We start from the raw sequence: 27555 nt of genomic DNA on the forward strand, positions 1-27555 counted from the left end.
TTATCCAGCCTTTCAGCCAATATTTTAATTATTCCTAAACTGGATAAGGATTCATCCCTCTACAGTAGTTATCGCTTAATTTCCCTGATTAACCTAGATGTCAAGTTATTTGCTAATATTATGGTGAACCATTTGTCACTGTTCTTCCCTGCTTTGATTCACCAGGATCAGGTGGGTTTCATTTTGGGTTGTGAGGCTAGGAATAACACCACTAAAATTATTCATCTTATTTCCTATATCAAACAGCATCGCCTGAAGGCCTGCCTTCTTTCGTTTGATGCTGAGAAGGCATTTGATTGAGTAGATTGGCGTTTTTTGCGTCTCACTCTGGAGTAGATAGGTTTGGGATCAAGGTATACTGCCAGGATTATGTCCCTTTATTCTTATCCCATGGCGTTGGTTCTTGTGAATGACACATCCTCTTCGTCCTTCTCTATCTCGAACGGCACTAGGCAGGGATGCCCATTTTCTTCTCTACTTTTTGTTTTGGTTATGGAACACCTGGCGCGGGCTATACGGGCTAACGATTCTATTTTGGGTATTCATATCCCTTCCTCCCATCGCAAACTTTCTCTTTATGCAGATGACCTTCTGGTTTGCATGCAACAGCCACTCATCTCACTCCCTAGTCTACTTCATGAGTTTCATAGGCTTGGTTCGTACAGTAACTTTAAACTGAATATCTCAAAAATGGAGGCGCTGAATACTACTCTGCCCAACAACATGTTGTTGCATCTTCACTCCAATTTTTCTTTTCAGTGGCGTCTGAAGGATATTTCCTACCTCGGGGTACTGATACCTTCCAATCTTGCTGAACTGTACTCCCTTAATTGTCTGCCCCTGATTTCTTGTCTGCGTAAAGACTTGGCCTTATGGGGAGCTTCCTCTTTGCCCTGGTTTGGACGCATTAACACCCTTAAGATGGACACTTTACCTAAATTGCTCTACGTTTTCCAGACTATCCTGGTTTCAGTGCCCAGGAGTTTCTTCCTCTCCCCGTGTTCTATATCGATCATGTTCATTGGGCATCGTGGTTTTTCGAGACTGAAGTACAAGTTACTTACTTATCCGAAGCTCTTGGGTGGAGTAGGCTTGCCTGATTTTGAGCTGTATTACAGAGCCGCCTTGCTGGCACATATGCTTGATCGGTTCCCCAGACCCTATCATAAGGCTTCTTCCATGGTGGAACTATGGTGGAACCATCTATACCATGGTGTATGGTATAGATGTGGCCTTAATACCCTACTGTCGTCGATCCTTCCCCACTGTCGTCTCTATTTGACAATCCTTCCTTTCCACAAGGGATAGGTTCTTCTGTTCTTAGTCTCTTCTCCCATGCCTCCTGGCTGGTAGCTCATGACTCAATTCATCCTTAGACGGGCCTCCCTCTCCTGCTGGGTTGTCCTAGGGATTGGCTGACTGCTTTGCACTTATCTTCATTTTGTAAACACTTGCACTCCTCCTCTCATATCCATTGCCTGCTCTCTGAGTTTGAGCAGTTATGTTTCCTTTCTGAACCTACCAGACATCTTTTAGCTTCCCTCTACAGATTTTTACATTCCGCGATTCACTCTGAACTTCCATCCTATACCAGGGCGTGGTCCCAGTATCTGGGTAGGGACATATCTGATGGGGAACGGCTTACGTCATTCCATTTTACCCATACATCTTCTATATCCTGATACTCACAGGAATAAAATTTTAAGCTCCTCTCATGATGGTACAGTATAGGGATCCCTTGTCCATGCATAGGGTATTTCCTTCTACATCTGACCTTTGTTGGCGTAGTAGTGGGGCTGTGGGCACTCATTTCCACATTTGGTGGGATTGCAATAGAATTCTACCCTTTTGGTACGAAGCCTTTGATGTTTATAATAAAATCTATGGCGAGTCCTTGACCTCTTCCCCGGAGATGGCTCTTCTTTCTATATTACCGGGTTCCTTGGCGGCACAAAAGAGATGTCTACTGTGTTTCTTCTTATCTGCGGCTCGCCAACTGATACCCCTTTTTTGGAAAACAGCCACCCCCCCCTCCCCTTTCTTTGTGGGTCTCTAGGATTAATGATATTATGCGCATGGAAGAAATGTTGGCATTTGCTAATGACACTTATGACAAACATAAGCTATTGTGGTGGGTCTGGCTCCATTTCTCCTCCACCACCCTTCGGGAATTGTGTGTTCCTGCTGTGCCTCCCCAAACCTCATTCATTTGGACTAGTGGACTCACTGTCATCTGTCTAGGTACCGGTTTCCTTGCTTCAGACATGACTTGTCATGCCCCCCCAATTGGGATTTGTCCAGATGACCACCGGTGTGGCCCTGCCCCCTGTCTCTTCCCGCTTCCTGACTCCCCCTCTGCCTTTTCTCACTTCCTGTGCTTGTTTCTTTTCTTTCCCTTTGTTTTTCCTTCTTGCTACATTTTCTACAGTGAACTATCCAGTGACAGATATTAATGTTCCTTGTGCCTTACCTTAGGGTGCGCACCTGGGTCATATATCATTGTAATGCTTATGTTGTTTACTAATTCTACCGTTGTGGTTAGAGATGAGCGAAGAATTGAAAAATTTGATTCGGCTGATTCGGCGAATTCCAGTATGAAATTCGATTCGATGCGAATTTCTCCGCTACGAAGATGACTTATAAAAAGGGTTTCTAGGCTTCAGAGAGCCTTTAAATTAGTGCAGAACACTGTACCTTTAATTTAAATGCCCTTGGAGATCAGGAAGGAGAAGGAGAAGGAGAAGGAGAAGGATGAGAAGAAGGAGAAGGATGAGAAGAAGGAGAAGGAGAAGGATGAGAAGAAGGAGAAGGATGAGAAGATGGAGAAGGAGAAGGATGAGAAGAAGGAGAAGGAGAAGGATGAGAAGAAGGAGAAGGATGAGAAGAAGGAGAAGGATGAGAAGAAGGAGAAGGATGAGAAGAAGGAGAAGGAGAAGGAGAAGGATGAGAAGAAGGAGAAGGATGAGAAGAAGGAGAAGGATGAGAAGAAGGAGAAGGAGAAGGATGAGAAGAAGGATGAGGAGAAGGAGAAGGATGAGGAGAAGGAGAAGGATGAGAAGAAGGAGAAGGAGAAGGATGAGAAGAAGGAGAAGGATGAGAAGAAGGATGAGAAGAAGGATGAGAAGAAGGAGAAGGAGAAGGATGAGAAGAAGGAGAAGGATGAGAAGAAGGAGAAGGATGAGAAGAAGGAGAAGGAGAAGGATGAGAAGAAGGAGAAGGAGAAGGATGAGAAGAAGGAGAAGGAGAAGGATGAGAAGAAGGAGAAGGATGAGAAGAAGGAGAAGGATGAGAAGAAGGAGAAGGAGAAGGAGAAGGATGAGAAGAAGGAGAAGGAGAAGGATGAGAAGAAGGAGAAGGAGAAGGATGAGAAGAAGGAGAAGGATGAGAAGAAGGAGAAGGAGAAGGATGAGAAGAAGGAGAAGGAGAAGGATGAGAAGAAGGAGAAGGATGAGAAGATGGAGAAGGAGAAGGATGAGAAGAAGGAGAAGGATGAGAAGAAGGAGAAGGAGAAGGAGAAGGATGAGAAGAAGGAGAAGGATGAGAAGATGGAGAAGGAGAAGGATGAGAAGAAGGAGAAGGATGAGAAGAAGGAGAAGGAGAAGGATGAGAAGAAGGAGAAGGATGAGGAGAAGAAGAAGGATGAGAAGAAGGAGAAGGATGAGAAGAAGGAGAAGGATGAGAAGAAGGAGAAGGATGAGAAGAAGGAGAAGGAGAAGGAGAAGCAGAAGGAGAAGGATGAGAAGAAGGAAAAGGAGAAGGATGAGAAGATGGAGAAGGAGAAGGATGAGAAGAAGGAGAAGGAGAAGGATGAGAAGAAGGAGAAGGATGAGAAGAAGGAGAAGGAGAAGGATGAGAAGAAGGAGAAGGATGAGAAGAAGGATGAGAAGAAGGAGAAGGATGAGAAGAAGGAGAAGGAGAAGGATGAGAAGAAGGAGAAGGATGAGAAGAAGGAGAAGGATGAGAAGAAGGATGAGAAGAAGGAGAAGGATGAGAAGAAGGACAGTTCTGTGACAGTTTCTGTCTATTTCTGACAGTTCTGGGACATTCACTCCATACAGCGGTTTCAACCGCTGTATGGAGGGAATGTCATAGAACTGTCAGAAATAGACTATTTCTGACAGTTCTGGGACATTCACTCCATACAGCGGTTTCAACCGCTGTATGGAGGGAATGTCATAGAACTGTCAGAAATAGACTATTTCTAACAGTTCTGGGACATTCCTTCCATACAGCGGTTGAAACATTGTATCTATTTGTTTCCATAAATGGATCCATTTATGGAAACAAATAGATACAATCTTTCAACCGCTGTATGGAAGGAATGTCCCAGAACTGTCATAAATAGTCTATTTCTGACAGTTCTGGGACATTCCCTCCATACAGCGGTTTCAACCGCTGTATGGAGGGAATGTCATAGAACTGTCAGAAATAGACTATTTCTAACAGTTCTGGGACATTCCTTCCATACAGCGGTTGAAACATTGTATCTATTTGTTTCCATAAATGGATCCATTTATGGAAACAAATAGATACAATCTTTCAACCGCTGTATGGAAGGAATGTCCCAGAACTGTCATAAATAGTCTATTTCTGACAGTTCTATGACATTCCCTCCATACAGCGGTTTCAACCGCTGTATGGAGTGAATGTCCCATAACTGTCAGAAATAGACTATTTCTGACAGTTCTGGGACATTCACTCCATACAGCGGTTTCAACCGCTGTATGGAGGGAATGTCATAGAACTGTCAGAAATAGACTATTTATGACAGTTCTGGGACATTCCTTCCATACAGCGGTTGAAACATTGTATCTATTTGTTTCCATAAATGGATCCATTTATGGAAACAAATAGATACAATCTTTCAACCGCTGTATGGAAGGAATGTCCCAGAACTGTCATAAATAGTCTATTTCTGACAGTTCTGGGACATTCCCTCCATACAGCGGTTGAAACCGCTGTATGGAGTGAATGTCCCAGAACTGTCAGAAATAGTCTATTTCTGACAGTTATGGGACATTCACTCCATACAGCGGTTGAAACATTGTATCTATTTTTTTCCATAAATGACATTCTGCAGATACACTTAGAGGAGCGCTGCAGATACACTTTTTGCCTACTTCTTCTTCTTCTTCTTCTTCATCCTCATCCTCTTCTTCTTCTTATAAGGATGAGGATGAAGAAGAAGAAGAAGAAGTAGGATGAAAATAAGATTAATTCCAAGCCGGCAAAATGTGTATCTGCAGCGCTCCTCTAAGTGTATTTGCAGAATGTCATTTATGGAAACAAATAGATACAATGTTTCAACCGCTGTATGGAAGGAATGTTCCAGAACTGTCATAAATAGTCTATTTCTGACAGTTCTGGGACATTCACTCCATACAGCGGTTTCAACCGCTGTATGGAGGGAATGTCCCAGAACTGTCATAAATAGTCTATTTCTGACAGTTCTGGGACATTCCCTCCATACAGCGGTTTCCGGCAAAAAGTGTATGTGCAGAGTTCCTCTATTCTGCAGATACACTTAGAGGAGCTCTGCAGATACACTTAGAGGAGCTCTGCACATACACTTTTTGCCGGCTTGGAATTATTCTTATTTTCATCCTACTTCTTCTTCTTCTTCTTCATCCTCATCCTCATCCTCTTCTTCTTCTTCTGAGGATGAGGATGAGGATGAAGAAGAAGAAGAAGAAGAAGAAGAAGTAGGATGAAAATAAGATTAATTCCAAGCCGGCAAAAAGTGTATGTGCAGAGCTCCTCTAAGTGTATGTGCAGAGCTCCTCTAAGTGTATCTGCAGAATAGAGGAACTCTGCACATACACTTTTTGCCGGCTTGGAATTATTCTTATTTTCATCCTACTTCTTCTTCTTCATCCTCATCCTCTTCTTCTTCTTCTGAGGATGAGGATGAGGATGAAGAAGAAGAAGTAGGATGAAAATAAGATTAATTCCAAGCCGGCAAAAAGTGTATGTGCAGAGCTCCTCTAAGTGTATCTGCAGAGCTCCTCTAAGTGTATCTGCAGAATAGAGGAACTCTGCACATACACTTTTTGCCGGCTTGGAATTATTCTTCTTTTCATCCTACTTCTTCTTCTTCTTCTTCTTCATCCTCATCCTCATCCTCAGAAGAAGAGGATGAGGATGAGGATGAAGAAGAAGAAGAAGTAGGATGAAAAGAAGAATAATTCCAAGCCGGCAAAAAGTGTATGTGCAGAGTTCCTCTATTTCTGACAGTTCTCTGACAGCTTCTTCACATGTACAGCGGTTGAAACATCTGTATCCTAAATGTAAACTAATAGATACAATGTTTCAACCGCTAAACATGTGTTCCTTCTGTCAGAGAACTGTCAGAAATAGCGGAGCTCACTGCAGGGACACTTTTGCCGGCTGATCGGGAAATGTTCGATTCGCGCACCTGAAGTAGGCAAAATTTCGGATTCGACGCAAATCGAATATTTCCTGAAATTCGACTCGAATTCCGGTTCGCCTGGTTCGATTCGCTCATCTCTAGTTGTGGTGTTCAGATTGTTTTTCTCTTTTTGGATTGTCTTCATGCTTAGACCAGTGCTCTGGTCCCATATGGCTGCACTCACTGTTTTCCCTTTTCTTTATATATATGTCTTCTTATAAAATGTGATAGTGACAAATTTGCCTTTAAAATGAGAGAGTGGGGTCAGCGCATGCTGAAGAGAACAGTGCGCAGAAGTCACCAAATGTCTGAAGTGTCAATAGCTAAAGACCTTTAAACCTTGTGTGGCCTTCAGATTAGCACAATAACAGTGCATAGAGAGCTTCATGGAATGAGTTTCCATGGCCGAGCAGCTGCATCCAAGCCTCACACCACCAAGTGCAATGCAAAGCGTCAGATGCAGTGGTATAAAGCACGCCGCCAATGGATTCTAAAGCAGTGGAGTAATGAATCACACTTTTCTGTCTAGCAATCCGATGGACATGTCTGGGTTTGGCAGGTGCCAGGAGAATGGTACTTACCTGACAGCATTGTGCCAAGTGTAAAGTTTGGTGGTGAGGGGATTATGGGGTGGGGTTGTTTTTCAGGGGTTGGGCTTGGCCTCTTAGTTCCAGTGAAGGAAACTCTTAAGGCATCAGCATAACAAGACATTTTTACAATTTCATGCTCCCAACTTTGTGGAAACAGTTTGGGGATGGCCCCTTCCTGTTCCATCATGACTGCTCACCAGTGCACAAAGCAAGGTCCAAAAAGACATGGATGAGAAAGTTTGGGGTAGAGGAACTTGACTGGCCTGCACAGAGTCCTGACCTCAACCAGATAGGACACCTTTGGGATGAATTAGAGCAGAGACTGTAGGCCAGGCCTCCTCCCCCGACATCAGTGCCTGACCTGACAATGTGCTTCTGGAAGAATGGTCCAACCTTCCCATAGACACCCTCCTAAACCTTGTGGACGGCCTTCCCAGAAGAGTTGAAGCTGTTATAGGTGCAAAGGGCGGGACCAACTCAATATTGAACCCTACGGACTAAGACTGGGATGCCATTAAAGCTCATGTGCTTGTAAAGGCCGGCCAACCAATACTTTTGGCAATATAGTGTAGAATATATGTAAAGTGTTGGGAGCGTGTCTTTTGATTCTAAAGGTTGAAGGCCTTTTACCTTTAAGCATTTTATGCATGAAGGTAGAGAAATGCACTGTGCAGCTCCCCCCTCACCCCCCCCCAATACTTACCTGAGCCCAATCTTGATCCAGATATGTGCATGAGAGCAGCTGCTCTCCTAGCTATCTCCCTCCTCATTGGCTCAGGCATAGCAGGTGGAGCCATTGGCTCCTGCTGCTGCCAATCACAGCCAGCGAGGAGGGAGCTGGGGGCAGGGCCAAGCTGAACTCTGTGTGTCTTATGGACTAACAGGGCTGGCTCTGTAGTGAGCATGCATGAGTGTCCCAAGAGCAAGTGGCTTGTTCTGGGGGCACTTGGCAGCAAGTGACACAAGAAAAGGAGGATTGGGGCTGCTCTATGCAATTGTAGGGAGCAGTTAAGTGTAATATGTTTGTTATTTTACAAAAAAGCCATAAGAAACATACTCTGAGTCTGGTATTTTAAGGGGGCTACTAAAAAATAAAGGAAAATCCATAGCAGAGCCTTAAACAGATCATGCAGTCTGGAAGTCCAGAAAAGTGGGGAACAAATGTGTGCCCTCCCCCTCCCCTTCCTGTATCATACCAGGCCATAAGACCTGCTACAGGACTCAACAAATGCCTACTGACACTTTTCCGGACATAGGACCCTTTCAAATAACCTGCGGCTGCTTCAAAAAGCCCTGCCTTCTGTTTTGATAGCGTTGTCAACATGTGCAAAAGATTCAGGAAGTTATTAACCACTTGCCGTCCGGCCGCTGTATGTAAACAGCTGGACAGTGGCAGTCCAGGGGCGGGTTGCCGTTCATAAAGAGTGCCCGCCTTATTGGACTGTGCGCGCTCCCTGGGAATGTAAAATGTAAAATTTTTTTTTAAATTATAATTTTTGGTTATAAACTAATTTGGGTTATTTTTTTTTTTTTTTACTAAAAAGTTAACAGAATACATTTTGGCCAAGATTTATGATGAAATATTATTTATTTGCAAAATTTTATAAGAAAAACAATTTTTTTCAAAATTTTGGGACTTTTTCATTTATATAGCAAATAAAATATAAATCCCAGTGGTGAATAAATACCAACAAAATAAAGCTTTATCTGTCTCAAACAAATGCTAAAAAATTCATATGGGTACAGTGTTGCAGGACCGTGCAATTGTCATTCAAAGTGTGACAGCGCTGAAAGCTGAAAATTGGCCTGGGCAGGAAGGGGGTTAAAGTGTCCGGACTGGAAGTGGTTAATAATGCCAGTTTTACAAAGTGGTGCCATTAATGTACCAAATTCAAAATAATTTCCTTCAGTTTGTAGATAATGAAAGTGGAGGTGTATAAGACTTGTGTCTGTCTCTGTCCTCTGCTGTGTAGCCGAGTGGCAGATTTGTTGTGTCTACTGCCTCCCCTTCTACCTGTCACTGGTTGTTAATGATGTTGTTGACTTTACAGCCGACTAGACATGTGTGTTTAGTTTTGTAACAAATCGATTTTTGGACAAAAATTGAATTTTCAGAGATTCAGATGTATTTAAATCTCTGAAAAAACATAGTAACAAATGTCAATGAATCTGAAAAATGTAACAAATTAAATTTTCAGATTCAAGTAAAGTTGGGATTTAAATTGAATTTGTAATTGTCACAGTCAGTCAGTTCAGTTCCACAGTCTAATACAATTCTTAGCTTTGAAAAATGTATAGATGAATGACGATTCCAACCGAAAACCAATATGTAACAATCTTTAAAAAAAAACTGCAAAATTTTTTCGAATCCACCCGGACCAACGCATATATGAAATGAACACCAAAGATATGAAATGATGCCACAGTGGATGGAGCCTGATGGAGACGCTGAGATACTAGTTCCCCCACATGTCCACTTTCTACTTTTGATTGATATCAGAATCGGGCAGTTTCTATAGCCATAAGAAGGCTGTCTGGTGTCATAAACACTCTTTATGAATTCCTTTAGGTGTGTCTTTGACTTACTGTAAATATACAGTATAAGATTTCAGCAATCAACAGCAGCAACTAGCTCTCCCTGCAAACACTGCTTGATCTGTCCCTAATATGTTATACGACTGTCCACCAGTCAGTTTTCTCACTAGTGTTCTGATCGTCTCTGCTAGTGGTCCCTGCTAGTGGTCCTATGGCTTCTTCCTCCTCAGTCTGCTAGTATCTGGGGAAGCAACCTTAGGGAAATAGTCCAAACCTCTGTGAGGGGTCCCTAGTGAATATTGCCCGTTCTTCAGACTCCACTCCTCAGGGAACCCAGACATAGTCAGAGTAGGGTCCAGGTCACTCCACTATGCTCAGTTTGTGACAACTAAGTATATTGATTATTTTCTACAAGATCAGGAGATAATCTGATGGACACTGAGGGCTGGATATAAATATTGATTTCCCTTTGTCCTGTTACTTTTCTTTACTTAACACATTTTATCTTTCTATATTCAAATTGAAGTTGTATCATCTTTTAAAAGAAATTAAATATGAATTTGGATTACTCGAGCCAAGATCATTTTTTAATGAATACGGAGAATTTGTTTATCATTACAAAATTACAAATTGGGTATTTAAGGATAATCACACTATGATTTATAATGATGTGGGAAATTTTACATCCTGGGCACCAGAAGATCAGCAATTACAAATGAATACTAAAGCCATAACATGGAAGCTTGGCAATGAGGTAAGTCCATGATATACACTCACCGGCCACTTTATTAGGTCCACCTTGCTAGTACCTGTTGGACCCCCTTTTGCCTTCAGAACTGCCTTCATTCTTTGTGGCATAGATTCAACAAGGTGTTGGAAACATTCCTCAGAGATTTTGTTCCATATTGACATGATAGCATCACGCAGTTGCTGCAGATTTGTTGGCTGCACATCAATGATGCGAATCTCCCGTTCCACCACATCCCAAAGATCCTCTATTGGATTGAGGTCTGGTGACAGTGGAGGCCATTGGAGTACAGTGATCTCATTGTCATGTTCTAGAAACCAGTTTGAGATGATTTGAGCTTTGTGACATTATCCTGCTGGAAGTAGCCATCAGAAGATGAGGACACTGTAATCAGAAAGGGATTGACACGGTCACCAAAAATAATCAGGGAGGCCATGGCATTTAAATGATGCTCAGTTAGGACTAGGGGGTTCATAGTGTGCCAAGAAAATACCACCATTACCAGCTTGAACCGTTGATACAAGGCAGGATGGATCCATGATTTCATGTTATTTACACCAAATTCTGGCCCTACCATCTGAATGTCGCAGAGTAAATCGAGGCTCATCAGACCAGGCAATATTTTTCCAGTCTCCTATTTTCCCATGTTGGTGAGCCTGTGTGAATTGTAGCCTCTGTTTCCTGTTCTTAGCTGACAGGAATGGCACCTGGTATTGTCTTCTGCTGCTGTCGCCCATCTGCTTCAAGGTTCAATGTGTTGTGCATTCAGAGATGGTATTCTGCATACCTTGGTTGTAATGAGTGGTTGTTTGAGTTACTGTTGCCTTGCTATCATCTCGAACCAGTCTGCCCATTCTCCTCTGACCACTGACATCAGCAAGGCATTTTTGTCCACACAACTGACTCTCACTGGATATTTTCTCTTTTTTGGACCATTCTCTGTAAACTCTAGAGATGGTTGTGCGGGGAAAATCCCAGTAGATCAGCAGTTTTTAAAATACTCAGACCAGCCCGTCTGGCACCAACAACCATGTCACATTCAAAGTCATTTAAATTCCCTTTCTTCCCCATTCTGATGCTCAGAACTTCACCAAGTCATCTTCATTATGTCTAGATGCCTAAATGCATTGAGTTGCTGCCATGTGATTGGCTAATTAGCAATTTGTGTTACCGAGCAATTGAACAAATGTACCTAATAAAGAGGCCGGTGAGTGTAAACTTGGAATAACAATAAAGATGAAGAATTTGGGATTAATTAGAAAAATAGGAACTGTGTAGAGATACAGTATAGGGTGGACAGCACCAGCAGGAATCTTAGCTCGCAACCAGGTATGCCCCCAAAACCCCCCAAAACAAACAGAATACAAGGAGATTACAGCACAGAGCGCTTAATGCATTGCTCCTATTAGTTAAAAAAGAATCCAGTCACTTGAGGCATCTCTGCCCTTATAATCACTGACCTGCACAATGCAGTAGAAATAGAGATACACTATATTGCCAAACATATTGTCCCCGCCCTCCAAATCACCAGATTCACTTGTTCCAATCCCCTCCATGCCCACAGGTGTATACAATCAAGCCCCTAGGCATGCAGACTGCTTCTACAAACATTGGTGAAAGAATGGGTTGCTCTCAGGAGCTCAGTGACTCCAAGCGTGGTCCCGTGATAGGTTGTCACCTGTGCAATAAGTCCATCCATGACATTTCCTGGCTACTAAATATTCCACGCTCAACTGTTAGTGGGATTATAACAAAGTGGAAGCAACTGGGAACAACAGCAACTCAGCCACCAAGTGGTAGGCCACGTCACATGACAGAGCGGGGTCAGCGCATGCTGAAGCACACAGTGCGCAGAAGTTGCCAACTGTTTGCAGAGTCAATAGCAAAAGACCTCCAAACTTGGTGTGGCCTTCAGATTAGCACAACAACAGTGTGTAGAGAGCTTCATGGAATGGGTTTCCATGGCCGAGCAGCTGCATCCAAGCCTTACATCACCAAGTGCAATGCAAAGCGTCAGATGAAGTGGTGTAAAGCAAGCCATCACTGAACTCTAGAGCAGTGGACATGTGTTCTCTGGAGTGATAAATCACACTTCTCTGGAAATCCGATGCATATTTTTGCATTTGGTGGTTGCCAGGAGAACGGTACTTGCCTGACTGCATTGTGCCAAGTGTAAAGTTTGGTGGTGGGGGGGTTTATGGTGTGCGGTTGTTTTTCAGGGGTTTGGCTTGGCCCCTTAGTGCCAGTGAAAGGAACTTTTAAGACATCAGCATACTACGACATTTTGGACAATTTCATGCTCCCAACTTTGTGGGAAGAGTTTGGGGATGGCCCCTTCCTGTTCCAACATGACTGCGCACCAGTGCACAAAGCAAGGTCCATAAAGACATGGATGAGAGAGTTTGGGGTGGAGGAACTCAACTGGCCTGCACAAAGTCCTGACCTCAACCCCATAGAACACCTTGTGAGGTCAGGCACTGATGTCAGACTGCAAGCCAGGCCTTCTCGTCTGACATCAGTGTCTGACCTCACAAATGTGCTTTTAGAAGAATGGTCAAACTTTCCCATAGACACCCTCCTAAACCTTGTGGACGGCCTTCCCAGAAGAGTTGAAGCTGTTATAGCTGCAAAGGGCGGGGCCAACTCAATATTGAACCCTACGGACTAAGACTGGGATGCCATTAAAGTTCATGTGTAAAGGCCGGCGGCCCAATACTTTTGGCAATATAGTGTATCGTCTGAGTTCAGAACTTAATGACTTACAAATATACAACACATGAGATACTAAAAGAAGGAAACCTCAAGAATGAAAAAAAAGAATCACTTTGATGCAGTTGGCTAACTTGAACATGTATTGCAATGTACATGAACCAAGAATTCCTGTATTTTATGCAAAATTTTTCTAGGAATAAATAAGAGTGTATGGTATTGTGGAGAGTTCATTTAAAATTTTAGCGTGAGTGTGTGTACTTGTCAAGCAGGGCCTGATCTAGCCTGTCTGATGTGGGGGTGCAGGGGGGCAGAGGATGTGAGATCAGTGGGGTAGTATACAGGGGGTCAGCAGAGTAGATGATAAGGGGCAACAGAGCATATGGCAAGGATCAGCAGGGTGGAGAAAAGGGGTTATCAGGTCACCAGGATGGAGGACAGGGGTCAGTAGTGCAGGAGACAGGGGTCATCAGTGCAGAGGACAAGGGTCAGTAGTGCAGGAGACAGGGGTCATCAGTGCAGAGGACAGGGGTCATCAGTGCAGAGGGCAGGGGTCATCAGTGCAGAGGGCAGGGGTCAGCAGGGCAGAAGACAATGGTTAGCAGAAAAGAGGACAAGGTCATTGCTGGCAGAGCACTAAGATCTCCTCCTCCCTTCCCCACACTGTAACCAGCCTGGGTACTCATAGCTCCTCCACACCACAGCACATAGCTAAGATTGGATTCCCTTACAGACACAGCATCCATCTGCACAGTGTGTGGCTGGCTACAGATTGAGGCTGTGTCTGTAAGGAAATTCAAGCAAACCCAGCTATGGGCTATGAGGATCTGTTAAGTGCACTCATATCATGTCTCACCCCCCCAAAAAAATCATCCCTCCCAGCACACGTTATATTATCCTCAAATTTCCCATTTTAGAAGAAATCCTCCCTGCCAAACCCCCCTCCCAGCACAAATCCTATCCCCCAAATCCTTCCTCCTAGCACAATCCCCTCTCATTCCCCCTTCTAGCACAACCCCCTCCAAATTACTCTTCCCAGCACAAATCCTCTCAAGCCCTATCCTCTTAACCCAAATTCCCCCATCCCCTTCTAGCACAAACCCCCACCCCCTGCATGAAAAAATCCCACTCTTAGCTCAAATCCCTCCACTCCCAATCCCCCCTCCCAGCACATATCCAACCAAACTCCCTCTTTGCACATATTCCTTCCCAATCCCCCACCTAGCACATATCTCCCTCAATCCTCCCTCCTAATATGTTCCCCCCTCCTAACACATATCCCCCCAATTCCCCTATAAACACATATCTCCCCCAATCCCCCCTTGTCCTAGAATACCCCCCATCCCCCCTCCTAGCACATATCCCCCTCATTCCTTCTAATAGCACATATCCTTCCACCCCAATCCCCCCTTTTAGCAAATACCCCCCCCCCCAATTACTGTTCCCAGCACAAGTTAACCCTCCAACCCCTCACATTATGTTCCCCACCTGTATGTCCCCCCCCCCACCCCCACAGGAGACAGGAGAGAGGCTGTGCTGTGTCCTCCTGTCAGTGCAGAGCTCCTCCACACACAGGATCGTTTGTTCGGGCTGCACACAGTGTAATTACCATGGGATAATAGTCTCATGGGATGTGATAGACCTATACAAAATAATAATAATAATAATATCTGAATTTCAGGTCCCAGTATCTCGATGCTCAGAACCCTGCTTACCTGGCTGCAGAAAAAAGTTTGGATCTTCTGTTCACAAATGCTGCTATGAGTGTGTCCCATGTCCAGAAGAAGAGATATCCAACATTTCCGGTAGAGTTTGTGTTTCTGGATAGAGATTACCACTATTGCCCTCCAGAGGATTCCCCCCCCCCCTTCCTGACCAGGCTATTTTTTGCATTACGGCGCAGTGTTCCTTTAACTGACAATTGCGCGGTCATGCAATACTGTAAATAAATTACATTTATGTCCTTTTTCCCCCTCAAGAGTAGAGATGAGCGAAGTATTCAAAAATTCGATTTGACTGATTCGGCGAATTCGTGGAAAAAATTTGATTCGAGTCGAATATATTCGCTGTGAATTTAACTTAAAAAAGGGTGTTTCTAGGCTTCAGAGAGACTTAATATTAGTGCAGAACACTGTACCTTTAATTTAAATGCCCTTGGAGTCTGCTGGGGAAGAGAAATAATACTGTCAGTCAGTATGACATGCAGATGAGTGCCGTCGATCTTAGAATCACCGCACACTTCACTCATTTGGGCAGTCACGGGGCCAAAACCAGTGTTTGGAGCCACAGTGTGGCGGTGGAGGCAGCAGCAATGGGAGGCCATACAGCAACCTATGACAAAATGGAAACCAGCAGGAGTGTGAGGAGACCTGAAAGTGGCACATGGCAGAGTGGGAGCAATGGGAGGTGGTACAGGGACCCATGACACACTGTGGACCCAGCAGCAGCGTGACCAGGCGGTACGGGGGCCCATGGCAGATTTGGGGCCTGGCAGCACCTATGGGAGGCCTGTAATCTGCCAGCAACCTATGACAAAATGGAAACCAGCAGGAGTGTGAGGAGACCTGAAAGTGGCACATGGCAGAGTGGGAGCAATGGAAACAGCAGCAATGGGAGGCCGTACAGGGACCCATGACACACTGTGGACCCAGCAGCAGCGTGACGAGGCGGTACGGGGGCCCATGGCAGATTTGGGGCCTGGCAGCACCTATGGGAGGCCTGTAATCTGCCAGCAACCTATGACAAAATGGAAAACAACAGGAGTGTGAGGAGACCTCAAAGTGGCACAGGGCAGAGTGGGAGCAATGGGAGGCGGTACAGGGACCCATGACACACTGTGGACCCAGCAGCAGCGTGACCAGGCGGTACGGGGGCCCATGGCAGATTTGGGGCCTGGCAGCACCTATGGGAGGCCTGTAATCTGCCAGCAACCTATGACAAAATGGAAACCAGCAGGAGTGTGAGGAGACCTGAAAGTGGCACATGGCAGAGTGGGAGCAATGGGAGGCGGTACAGGGACCCATGACACACTGTGGACCCAGCAGCAGCGTGACCAGGTGGTACGGGGGCCCATGGCAGATTTGGGGCCTGGCAGCACCTATGGGAGGCCTGTAATCTGCCAGCAACCTATGACAAAATGGAAAACAACAGGAGTGTGAGGAGACCTCAAAGTGGCACATGGCAGAGTGGGAGCAATGGGAGGCGGTACAGGGACCCATGACACACTGTGGACCCAGCAGCAGCGTGACCAGGCGGTACGGGGGCCCATGGCAGATTTGGGGCCTGGCAGCACCTATGGGAGGCCTGTAATCTGCCAGCAACCTATGACAAAATGGAAACCAGCAGGAGTGTGAGGAGACCTGAAAGTGGCACATGGCAGAGTGGGAGCAATGGGAGGCGGTACAGGGACCCATGACACACTGTGGACCCAGCAGCAGCGTGACCAGGCGGTACGGGGGCCCATGGCAGATTTGGGGCCTGGCAGCACCTATGGGAGGCCTGTAATCTGCCAGCAACCTATGACAAAATGGAAAACAACAGGAGTGTGAGGAGACCTGAAAGTGGCACATGGCAGAGTGGGAGCAATGGGAGGCGGTACAGGGGACCCATGACACACTGTGGACCCAGCAGCAGCGTGACCATGCGGTACAGGGGCCCATGGCAGATTTGGGGCCTGGCAGCACCTATGGGAGGCCTGTAATCTGCCAGTAACCTATGACAAAATGGAAACCAGCAGGAGTGTGAGGAGACCTGAAAGTGGCACATGGCAGAGTGGGAGCAATCGGAGGCGGTACAGGGACCCATGTCACACTGTGGACCCAGCAGCAGCGTGACCAGGCGGTACGGGGGCCCATGGCAGATTTGGGGCCTGGCAGCACCTATGGGAGGCCTGTAATCTGCCAGCAACCTATGACAAAATGGAAAACAACAGGAGTGTGAGGAGACCTCAAAGTGGCACATGGCAGAGTGGGAGCAATGGGAGGCGGTACAGGGACCCATGACACACTGTGGACCCAGCAGCAGCGTGACCAGGCGGTACAGGGGCCCATGGCAGATTTGGGGCCTGGCAGCACCTATGGGAGGCCTGTAATCTGCCAGCAACCTATGACAAAATGGAAAACAACAGGAGTGTGAGGAGACCTCAAAGTGGCACATGGCAGAGTGGGAGCAAAGGGAGGCGGTACAGGGACCCATGACACACTGTGGACCCAGCAGCAGCGTGACCATGCGGTAGGGGACCCATGGCAGATTTGGGGCCTGGCAGCACCTATGGGAGGCCTGTAATCTGCCAGCAACCTATGACAAAATGGAAACCAGCAGGAGTGTGAGGAGACCTCAAAGTGGCACATGGCAGAGTGGGAGCAATGGGAGGCGGTACAGGGACCCATGACACACTGTGGACCCAGCAGCAGCGTGACCATGCGGTACGGGGGCCCATGGCAGATTTGGGGCCTGGCAGCACCTATGGGAGGCCTGTAATCTGCCAGCAACCTATGACAAAATGGAAACCAGCAGGAGTGTGAGGAGACCTGAAAGTGGCACATGGCAGAGTGGGAGCAATGTTAGGCGGTACAGGGACCCATGTCACACTGTGGACCCAGCAGCAGCGTGACCAGGCGGCAGGGGGGCCCATGGCAGATTTGGGGCCTGGCAGCACCTATGGGAGGCCTGTAATCTGCCAGCAACCTATGACAAAATGGAAAACAAAAGGAGTGTGAGGAGACCTCAAAGTTGCACATGGCAGAGTGGGAGCAATGGGAGGCGGTACAGGGACCCATGACACACTGTGGACCCAGCAGCAGCGTGACCAGGCGGTATAGGGGCCCATGGCAGATTTGGGGCCTGGCAGCACCTATGGGAGGCCTGTAATCTGCCAGCAACCTATGATAAAATGGAAAACAACAGGAGTGTGAGGAGACCTCAAAGTGGCACATGGCAGAGTGGGAGCAATGGAAACAGCAGCAATGGGAGGCCGTACAGGGACCCATGACACACTGTGGACCCAGCAGCAGCGTGACGAGGCGGTACGGGGGCCCATGGCAGATTTGGGGCCTGGCAGCACCTATGGGAGGCCTGTAATCTGCCAGCAACCTATGACAAAATGGAAACCAGCAGGAGTGTGAGGAGACCTGAAAGTGGCACATGGCAGAGTGGGAGCAATGGGAGGCGGTACAGGGACCCATGACACACTGTGGACCCAGCAGCAGCGTGACCAGGCGGTACGGGGGCCCATGGCAGATTTGGGGCCTGGCAGCACCTATGGGAGGCCTGTAATCTGCCAGCAACCTATGACAAAATGGAAAACAACAGGAGTGTGAGGAGACCAGAAAGTGGCACATGGCAGAGTGGGAGCAATGGGAGGCGGTACAGGGACCCATGTCACACTGTGGACCCAGCAGCAGTGTGACGAGGCGGTACGGGGGCCCATGGCAGATTTGGGGCCTGGCAGCACCTATGGGAGGCCTGTAATCTGCCAGCAACCTATGACAAAATGGAAACCAGCAGGAGTGTGAGGAGACCTGATAGTGGCACATGGCAGAGTGTGGCGTTGGAAACAGCAGCAATGGGAGGCGGTACAGGGACCCATGACACACTGTGGACCTGGCAGCAGCGTGAGGAGGCGGTACAGGGGCCCATGGCAGATTAGGGGCCTGGCCGCAGCAATGTGAGGCACGTAATCTGCCAGCATCCTATGACAAAATGAAACACACCAGCAGTGTGAGGAGACCTGAAAGTGGCACATGGCATGACACACTGTGGACCTTGCAGCAGCGTGAGGAGGCGGTACAGGGGCCCATGGCAGATTAGGGGCCTGGCCGCAGCAATGTGAGGCCCGTAATCTGCCAGCATCCTATGACAAAATGGAACCCAGCAGCAGTGTGAGGAGACCTGAAAGTGGCACATGGCAGAGTGTGGCGTTGGAGACAGCAGCAATGGGAGGCGGTACAGGGACCCATGAGACACTGTGGACCTGGCAGCAGCGTGAGGAGGCGGTACAGGGGCCCATGGCAGATTAGGGGCCTGGCCGCAGCAATGTGAGGCACGTAATCTGCCAGCATCCTATGACAAAATGAAACACACCAGCAGTGTGAGGAGACCTGAAAGTGGCACATGGCATGACACACTGTGGACCTTGCAGCTGCGGGAGGAGGCGGTACAGGGGCCCATGGCAGATTAGGGGCCTGGCAGCAGCTATGGGAGGCCCGTAATCTGCCAGCACCCTATGACAAAATGAAACACAACAGCAGTGTGAGGAGACCTGAAAGTGGCACATGGCATGACACACTGTGGACCTTGCAGCAGCGTGAGGAGGCGGTACAGGGGCCCATGGCAGATTAGGGGCCTGGCCGCAGCAATGTGAGGCCCGTAATCTGCCAGCATCCTATGACAAAATGGAACCCAGCAGCAGTGTGAGGAGACCTGAAAGTGGCACATGGCATGACACACTGTGGACCTGGCAGCAGCATGAGGAGGCGGTACGGGGGCCCATGGCAGATTAGGGGCCTGGCAGCAGCAATGGGAGGCGGTACAGGGACCCATGAGACACTGTGGACCTTGCAGCAGCGTGAGGAGGCGGTACAGGGGCCCATGGCAGATTAGGGGCCTGGCAGCAGCTATGGGAGGCCCGTAATCTGCCAGCACCCTATGACAAAATGGAACCCAGCAGCAGTGTGCGGAGACCTGAACGTGGCACATGTTTGGGGCATGATTCATGGCGGATTTAGTCAGTTGTGTCAGGAACTGGTGGTTTGAAATCCAGACTAATCCATGCCTGATTCATTTTCACAAACGTGAGTCTCTCCACACTTTGGGTGGACAGTCGTGTCCTCCGCGGAGTTACAATACCTCCTGCCGCACTAAACACGCGCTCCGATGCCACGCTACTGGCCGGGCATGACAGCCTTTCAAGGGCAAATTCAGCTAGTTGGGGCCAAAGGTCAAGTTTCGTTGCCCAGTAGTCAAGGGGATTGTCTACCTCGGTTGGCAGGGTGCTGTCCAAGTAAGTCCAAGCCTGTTGTTTGAGCTCCTGCTCCAGGTCCACCTGATGCTGCTGCTGCTGCTGCGGCTGGTTAGTAGTTTCCTCACTGCGCTGGTGAAGAAAGCTACTCATCATCGACTGCAGACTGAGGCAGCCGCTGCTGGTGGAGCTGCCACTGCTCCTACCACCCCACCCCTCCCCTGCTGCCATGGCAGCGGAACGCGAGCGCACAGGGCCCACAGTGTCTGAGGATGGACGTTGGCACAGAAAGGCAGAGACCAACTGACTACATAGGTGGTTTTTATAGTACGTAATTTTGGCCTCCCTCTCAGCAAGTGTGAAAAAGGCCACCATTTTGGAACGGTAGCGAGGGTCCAACAAGGTGGACAGCCAAAAGTCATCCCTCTGTCTGATGGTTATTATTCGGCTGTCGCTACGCAAGCAACCGAGCATGCTAAGGGCCATTTGTGCCAAGGAATGCAAGGGACTCCCTGCCTCCATCTCCACAGCATACTGCCACGGTGCGTCTGGGTCCTCTGTCTCCTCCTCCTCCTCTACCAGATGCTCCTGCTCCTCCACTCCTGTCCGCTGAGTGGAAAAACCACCCATTTCACTCAATAATTCCTGAGCACAAATGTCCTCCTCTACCTCCTCCTCTTCTTCCTGTCCTGCCCCACAGGGGTCATGTGGCGTTGAGATCTGTGCGCCACGTCTACCGCACCCTGACCAGCCATTGTTAACAGCATTTGTTCCAGGACGTGCAACAGAGGAATGACGTCGTTCATCCCATAGTCCTGCCGACTCAGGTATAGCGTGGCCTCCTCAAAGGGCCTGAGCAAGCGGCAGGTGTCACGCATGAGCTACCAATGGCTGACATCTAAGTTACACAGGGGAGTACCTTTATCCGCTTGTAACATCAGGAAATCGGTGATGGCCTTTCGCTGCTCGTAAAGGCGGTCTAACATGTGTAGGGTTGAATTCCACCTTGTTGCAACGTCGCAGATCAGGCGATGCTGTGGAATTCCGTTCTGCCGCTGCAGCTCAAGGAGGGTGTGCTTTGCGCTGTAGGAATGGCTGAAATGCATGCAAAGTTTACGTGACATTTTAAGGATGTCTTGCAGTGGGATGGTGGATTTTAGGAACCGCTTGACAACCAGATTGAACACGTGAGCCATGCATGGCGCATGGCACAACCTTCCTTGACGCAGAGCAGACACCATGTTCTTTCCGTTGTCGGTCAACATGGTTCCGATTTTCAGTTTGCGCGGAGACAGCCATCTGTCGATTTCTCTGTTCATTACACTCAGAAGTTCCTCCCCTGTGTGACTACGTTCGCCAAGGCATACCAGGTGCAGCACAGCGTGACACCGTTGCTCCCTGCACATGTGATATGCCGGTCGGGTAATGGGACTTGGCACGGGGGTGGCGGCTGAGGACACGGCGGAAGAAGAGGTGGTAGAGGCGGACATCTTTGCTGGACCAAGGACGTGCAAACGTGGAGGCAAAAGCGTCGTGACCTGTCCAAGTTGCTGGTGCGGCTGTGCCGGCACCACGTTCACCTAGTGGGCCGTAAATGACATGTACTGTCCCTGACCGTAGTTACAGCTCCACACGTCGGCGCTGCCGTGCACTTTGGCAGAGACCGACATGCTCAAAGACTGGCCCACCATCTCTTCTACATGTGAATGCAGGGCTGGCACTGCCTTTTTGGCGAAGAAATGACGGCTTGGCACTCTCCACCGCGGTGCGGCACAAGCCATCATTTCTCGGAAAGGTGCTGAGTCCACCAGTTGGAAAGGGAGGGACTGCAGCACCAGCAACTTGGACAGGAGGACGTTCAGCTTTTGCACCGTCGGGTGCGTGCTCGCAAACTGTTGTCTCTTGGAAACGAATTCCAAGAAAGACTGCTGATGGAATCCGTGAAGAGGAGTAGCAGGAGAAGGAGCATCTGAACGAGCGGAAGATGCCAACGAGCGACAACTCCCCTCAGCAGAGGTGTTGGAGCCTTGACTGGCTGATAGAGGGCGATTGACGTCGGGTGACGGAGCAAGTAACGGAGCGGGTGATGGAGCGGGGGCTGGGTCAGGCAGAACCGCCGTATCTTTATCACGGTTTTCCCAGGCCACCAAATGGCGACGCTGCATATGCTGACGCAACGCTGTAGTCCCAACATGGGCCCCCTGGCCACGCTTGACTTTCTGGCCACATAGTCGACATACGGCTACGTTTACTTCCTCGGGCGGCTTGAAGAAAAATTGCCACACCGCCGAGTAGGAAACTTTGCCCCCGCTACTCCTCACTGGCTGACTGCTACTTCCTCCGTGCACACCGGCACCACTACTGGCCATGGTGGTAGGCTGCAGTGGAGCTGGTGCTCTACTCCGTGGCCGTTTGGCTCCACTGACACTGCTGCGACCCTGCTGCCTCCTGGGCAACCCACCGACTGTTTCGCTCGCTGCCAAGCTGGCACCCTCTTCTCCTGATGATGCGGAAGAAATTGCCTGATGACGACGAGGCTGCCAAGTGCGATCAACCTCCTCATCATCAAGTAGGGTCTCCGCCTCACTACTAGCCCCCTCGGCTGCGTCTGGGTCAGGAGACAGACCTGTCTCTAGACCGGCTACCGAGCCACTCTCCTCGCCAGTACTTCTTCGCCTGGCTGCTGAAGAGGCGGATGTCTCCCCCCGTTCCTGACCGCCCTCTGTTAGCTCTTCCTCACTGTACAGTGGGGCTGAGCCCACAGCATGCGATACTTCGCTTGGTGAGGGAACACCAAAGGACAGGGGCAGGTAGAGGACACGTGATTTCAGTGGGCTTGCTCCCGGGCCATGCCAACTAACGGTTGTGTCTGACGTACCCACCGACCATTGGCTGTAGGTGTCAGAGGTGTCCTGGGAAGAGGAAGACGACCGAGCCAACCAATCGATGACGGCAGGGTTGTCGGTGGAGACACGACCGCTGGATGACACTGGGAGCACTGGCCTCTGGCTGCGACTAGTGCTGCCTCGACCCCTTCCTCTGCTGCCACGTCTGCTCGATCCTAAAACATTGCCTCCTCTGCCACTCCTCTGCATGTTGTCTGACATACTCTTTAATTCAACGATTCTGTGTCCCTGAGTAACAATTCTGTGTCCCTGAGTAACAATTCTGTGTCTGTCCCTGAGTAACAATTCTGTGGCCCTGAGTAACAATTCTGTGTCCCTCAGTAACAATTCTGTGTCCGAGTAACGTTTCTGTGGCCCTAAGTAATGGTTCTGTGGCCCTCAGTAACAATTCTGTGGCCCTCAGTAACAATTCTGTGTCTGTCCCTGAGTAACAATTCTGTGGCCCTAAGTAACGTTTCTGTGGCCCTAAGTAATGGTTCTGTGGCCCTCAGTAACAATTCTGTGTCCCTGAGTAACGTTTCTGTGGCCCTAAGTAACGGTTCTGTGGCCCTCAGTAACAATTCTGTGGCCCTCAGTAACAATTCTGTGTCTGTCCCTGAGTAACAATTCTGTGTCCCTAAGTAACGTTTCTGTGGCCCTAAGTAACGGTTCTGTGGCCCTCAGTAACAATTCTGTGTCCCTGAGTAACGTTTCTGTGGCCCTAAGTAACGGTTCTGTTGCCCTCAGTAACAATTCTGTGGCCCTCAGTATCAATTCTGTGTCTGTCCCTGAGTAACAATTCTGTGGCCCTAACTAACGTTTCTGTGGCCCTAAGTAACGATTCTGTGGCCCTCAGTAACAATTCTGTGTCCCTGAGTAACGTTTCTGTGGCCCTAAGTAACGGTTCTGTGGCCCTCAGCAACAATTCTGTGGCCCTCAGTAACAATTCTGTGTCTGTCCCTGAGTAACAATTCTGTGGCCCTAACTAACGTTTCTGTGGCCCTAAGTAACGGTTCTGTGGCCCTCAGTAACAATTTTGTGTCCCTGAGTAACGTTTCTGTGGCCCTAAATAATGGTTCTGTGGCCCTCAGTAACAATTCTGTTGCCCTCAGTAACAATTCTGTGTCTGTCCCTGAGTAACAATTCTGTGGCCCTAACTAACGTTTCTGTGGCCCTAAGTAACAATTCTGTGGCCCTCAGTAACAATTCTGTATCCCTTAGTAACGTTTCTGTGGCCCTAAGTAACGGTTCTGTGGCCCTCAGTAACAATTCTGTGGCCCTCAGTAACAATTCTGTGTCTGTCCCTGAGTAACAATTCTGTGGCCCTAAGTAACGTTTCTGTGGCCCTAAGTAACGGTTCTGTGGCCCTCAGTAACAATTCTGTGTCCCTGAGTAACGTTTCTGTGGCCCTAAGTAACGGTTCTGTGGCCCTCAGTAACAATTCTGTGGCCCTCAGTAACAATTCTGTGTCTGTCCCTGAGTAACAATTCTGTGGCCCTAACTAACGTTTCTGTGGCCCTAAGTAACAGTTCTGTGGCCCTCAGTAACAATTCTGTGTCCCTGAGTAACGTTTCTGTGGCCCTAAGTAACGGTTCTGTGGCACTCAGTAACAATTCTGTGGCCCTCAGTAACAATTCTGTGTCTGTCCCTGAGTAACAATTCTGTGGCCCTAACTAACGTTTCTGTGGCCCTAAGTAACGATTCTGTGGCCCTCAGTAGCAATTCTGTGTCCCTGAGTAACGTTTCTGTGGCCCTAAGTAACGGTTCTGTGGCCCTCAGTAACAATTCTGTGGCCCTCAGTAACAATTCTGTGTCTGTCCCTGAGTAACAATTCTGTGGCCCTAACTAACAATTCTGTGGCCCTAAGTAACGATTCTGTGGCCCTCAGTAACAATTCTATGTCCCTGAGTAATGTTTCTGTGGCCCTAAGTAACGGTTCTGTGGCCCTCAGTAACAATTCTGTGGCCCTCAGTAACAATTCTGTGTCTGTCCCTGAGTAAAAATTCTGTGGCCCTAACTAACGTTTCTGTGGCCCTAAGTAACTGTTCTGTGGCCCTCAGTAACAATTTTGTGTCCCTGAGTAACGTTTCTGTGGCCCTCAGTAACAATTCTGTGGCCCTCAGTAACAATTCTGTGTCTGTCCCTGAGCAACAATTCTGTGGCCCTAACTAACGTTTCTGTGGCCCTAAGTAACGGTTCTGTGGCACTCAGTAACAATTCTGTGGCCCTCAGTAACAATTCTGTGTCTGTCCCTGAGTAACAATTCTGTGGCCCTAACTAACGTTTCTGTGGCCCTAAGTAACAGTTCTGTGGCCCTCAGTAACAATTATGTGTCCCTGAGTAACGTTTCTGTGGCCCTAAGTAATGGTTCTGTGGCCCTCAGTAACAATTCTGTGGCCCTCAGTAACAATTCTGTGTCTGTCCCTGAGTAACAATTCTGTGGCCCTAACTAATGTTTCTGTGGCCCTAAGTAACGATTCTGTGGCCCTCAGTAACAATTCTGTGTCCCTGAGTAACGTTTCTGTGGCCCTAAGTAACGGTTCTGTGGCCCTCAGTAGCAATTCTGTGTCTGTCCCTGAGTAACAATTCTGTGGCCCTAACTAACGTTTCTGTGGCCCTAAGTAACAGTTCTGTGGCCCTCAGTAACAAATCTGTGTCCCTGAGTAACGTTTCTGTGGCCCTCAGTAACAATTCTGTGGCCCTCAGTAACAATTCTGTGTCTGTCCCTGAGTAACAATTCTGTGGCCCTAACTAACGTTTCTGTGGCCCTAAGTAACGGTTCTGTGGCCCTCAGTAACAATTTTGTGTCCCTGAGTAACGTTTCTGTGGCCCTAAATAATGGTTCTGTGGCCCTCAGTAACAATTCTGTTGCCCTCAGTAACAATTCTGTGTCTGTCCCTGAGTAACAATTCTGTGGCCCTAACTAACGTTTCTGTGGCCCTAAGTAACAATTCTGTGGCCCTCAGTAACAATTCTGTGTCCCTGAGTAACGTTTCTGTGGCCCTAAGTAACGGTTCTGTGGCCCTCAGTAACAATTCTGTGGCCCTCAGTAACAATTCTGTGTCTGTCCCTGAGTAACAATTCTGTGGCCCTAAGTAACGTTTCTGTGGCCCTAAGTAACGGTTCTGTGGCCCTCAGTAACAATTCTGTGTCCCTGAGTAACGTTTCTGTGGCCCTAAGTAACGGTTCTGTGGCCCTCAGTAACAATTCTGTGGCCCTCAGTAACAATTCTGTGTCTGTCCCTGAGTAACAATTCTGTGGCCCTAACTAATGTTTCTGTGGCCCTAAGTAACAGTTCTGTGGCCCTCAGTAACAGTTCTGTGTCCCTGAGTAACGTTTCTGTGGCCCTAAGTAACGGTTCTGTGGCACTCAGTAACAATTCTGTGGCCCTCAGTAACAATTCTGTGTCTGTCCCTGAGTAACGGTTCTGTGGCCCTAACTAACGTTTCTGTGGCCCTAAGTAACGATTCTGTGGCCCTCAGTAGCAATTCTGTGTCCCTGAGTAACGTTTCTGTGGCCCTAAGTAACGGTTCTGTGGCCCTCAGTAACAATTCTGTGGCCCTCAGTAACAATTCTGTGTCTGTCCCTGAGTAACAATTCTGTGGCCCTAACTAACAATTCTGTGGCCCTAAGTAACGATTCTGTGGCCCTCAGTAACAATTCTATGTCCCTGAGTAATGTTTCTGTGGCCCTAAGTAACGGTTCTGTGGCCCTCAGTAACAATTCTGTGGCCCTCAGTAACAATTCTGTGTCTGTCCCTGAGTAACAATTCTGTGGCCCTAACTAACGTTTCTGTGGCCCTAAGTAACAGTTCTGTGGCCCTCAGTAACAATTCTGTGTCCCTGAGTAACGTTTCTGTGGCCCTCAGTAACAATTCTGTGGCCCTCAGTAACAATTCTGTGTCTGTCCCTGAGCAACAATTCTGTGGCCCTAACTAACGTTTCTGTGGCCCTAAGTAACGGTTCTGTGGCACTCAGTAACAATTCTGTGGCCCTCAGTAACAATTCTGTGTCTGTCCCTCAGTAACAATTCTGTGTCCCTGAGTAACGTTTCTGTGGCCCTAAGTAATGGTTCTGTGGCCCTCAGTAACAATTCTGTGGCCCTCAGTAACAATTCTGTGTCTGTCCCTGAGTAACAATTCTGTGGCCCTAACTAACGTTTCTGTGGCCCTAAGTAACGATTCTGTGGCCCTCAGTAACAATTCTGTGTCCCTGAGTAACGTTTCTGTGGCCCTAAGTAACGGTTCTGTGGCCCTCAGTAGCAATTCTGTGTCTGTCCCTGAGTAACAATTCTGTGGCCCTAACTAACGTTTCTGTGGCCCTAAGTAACAGTTCTGTGGCCCTCAGTAACAAATCTGTGTCCCTGAGTAACGTTTCTGTGGCCCTCAGTAACAATTCTGTGGCCCTCAGTAACAATTCTGTGTCTGTCCCTGAGTAACAATTCTGTGGCCCTAACTAACGTTTCTGTGGCCCTAAGTAACGGTTCTGTGGCCCTCAGTAACAATTCTGTGGCCCTCAGTTACAATTCTGTGTCTGTCCCTGAGTAACAATTCTGTGGCCCTAACTAACGTTTCTGTGGCCCTAAGTAACAGTTCTGTGGCCCTCAGTAACAATTCTGTGTCCCTGAGTAACGTTTCTGTGGCCCTAAGTAACGGTTCTGTGGCCCTCAGTAACAATTCTGTGGCCCTCAGTAACAATTCTGTGTCTGTCCCTGAGTAACAA

At 48.2% G+C, this 27555-nt stretch overlaps 1 protein-coding gene across 1 annotated transcript in view; it reads left to right on the forward strand.

Annotated features, from left to right (window-relative positions):
• The window catches only part of LOC149449819 (vomeronasal type-2 receptor 26-like), an 87035-nt gene that overhangs the window by 50756 nt on the left and 8724 nt on the right, over positions 1–27555 (forward strand). Inside the window, exons 7-8 of the mRNA XM_089692714.1 lie at positions 9978–10288; positions 14673–14796. Of these exons, the coding sequence (XP_089548840.1) occupies positions 9978–10288; positions 14673–14796 (435 nt within the window). The remainder of the gene's footprint in view (positions 1–9977; positions 10289–14672; positions 14797–27555) is intronic.

The sequence above is a fragment of the Staurois parvus genome, unplaced genomic scaffold (assembly GCF_062004578.1).
Source record: "Staurois parvus isolate SC_StPar_1 unplaced genomic scaffold, SC_StPar_1.0 ptg000602l, whole genome shotgun sequence".
Lineage (NCBI taxonomy): Eukaryota > Metazoa > Chordata > Amphibia > Anura > Ranidae > Staurois > Staurois parvus.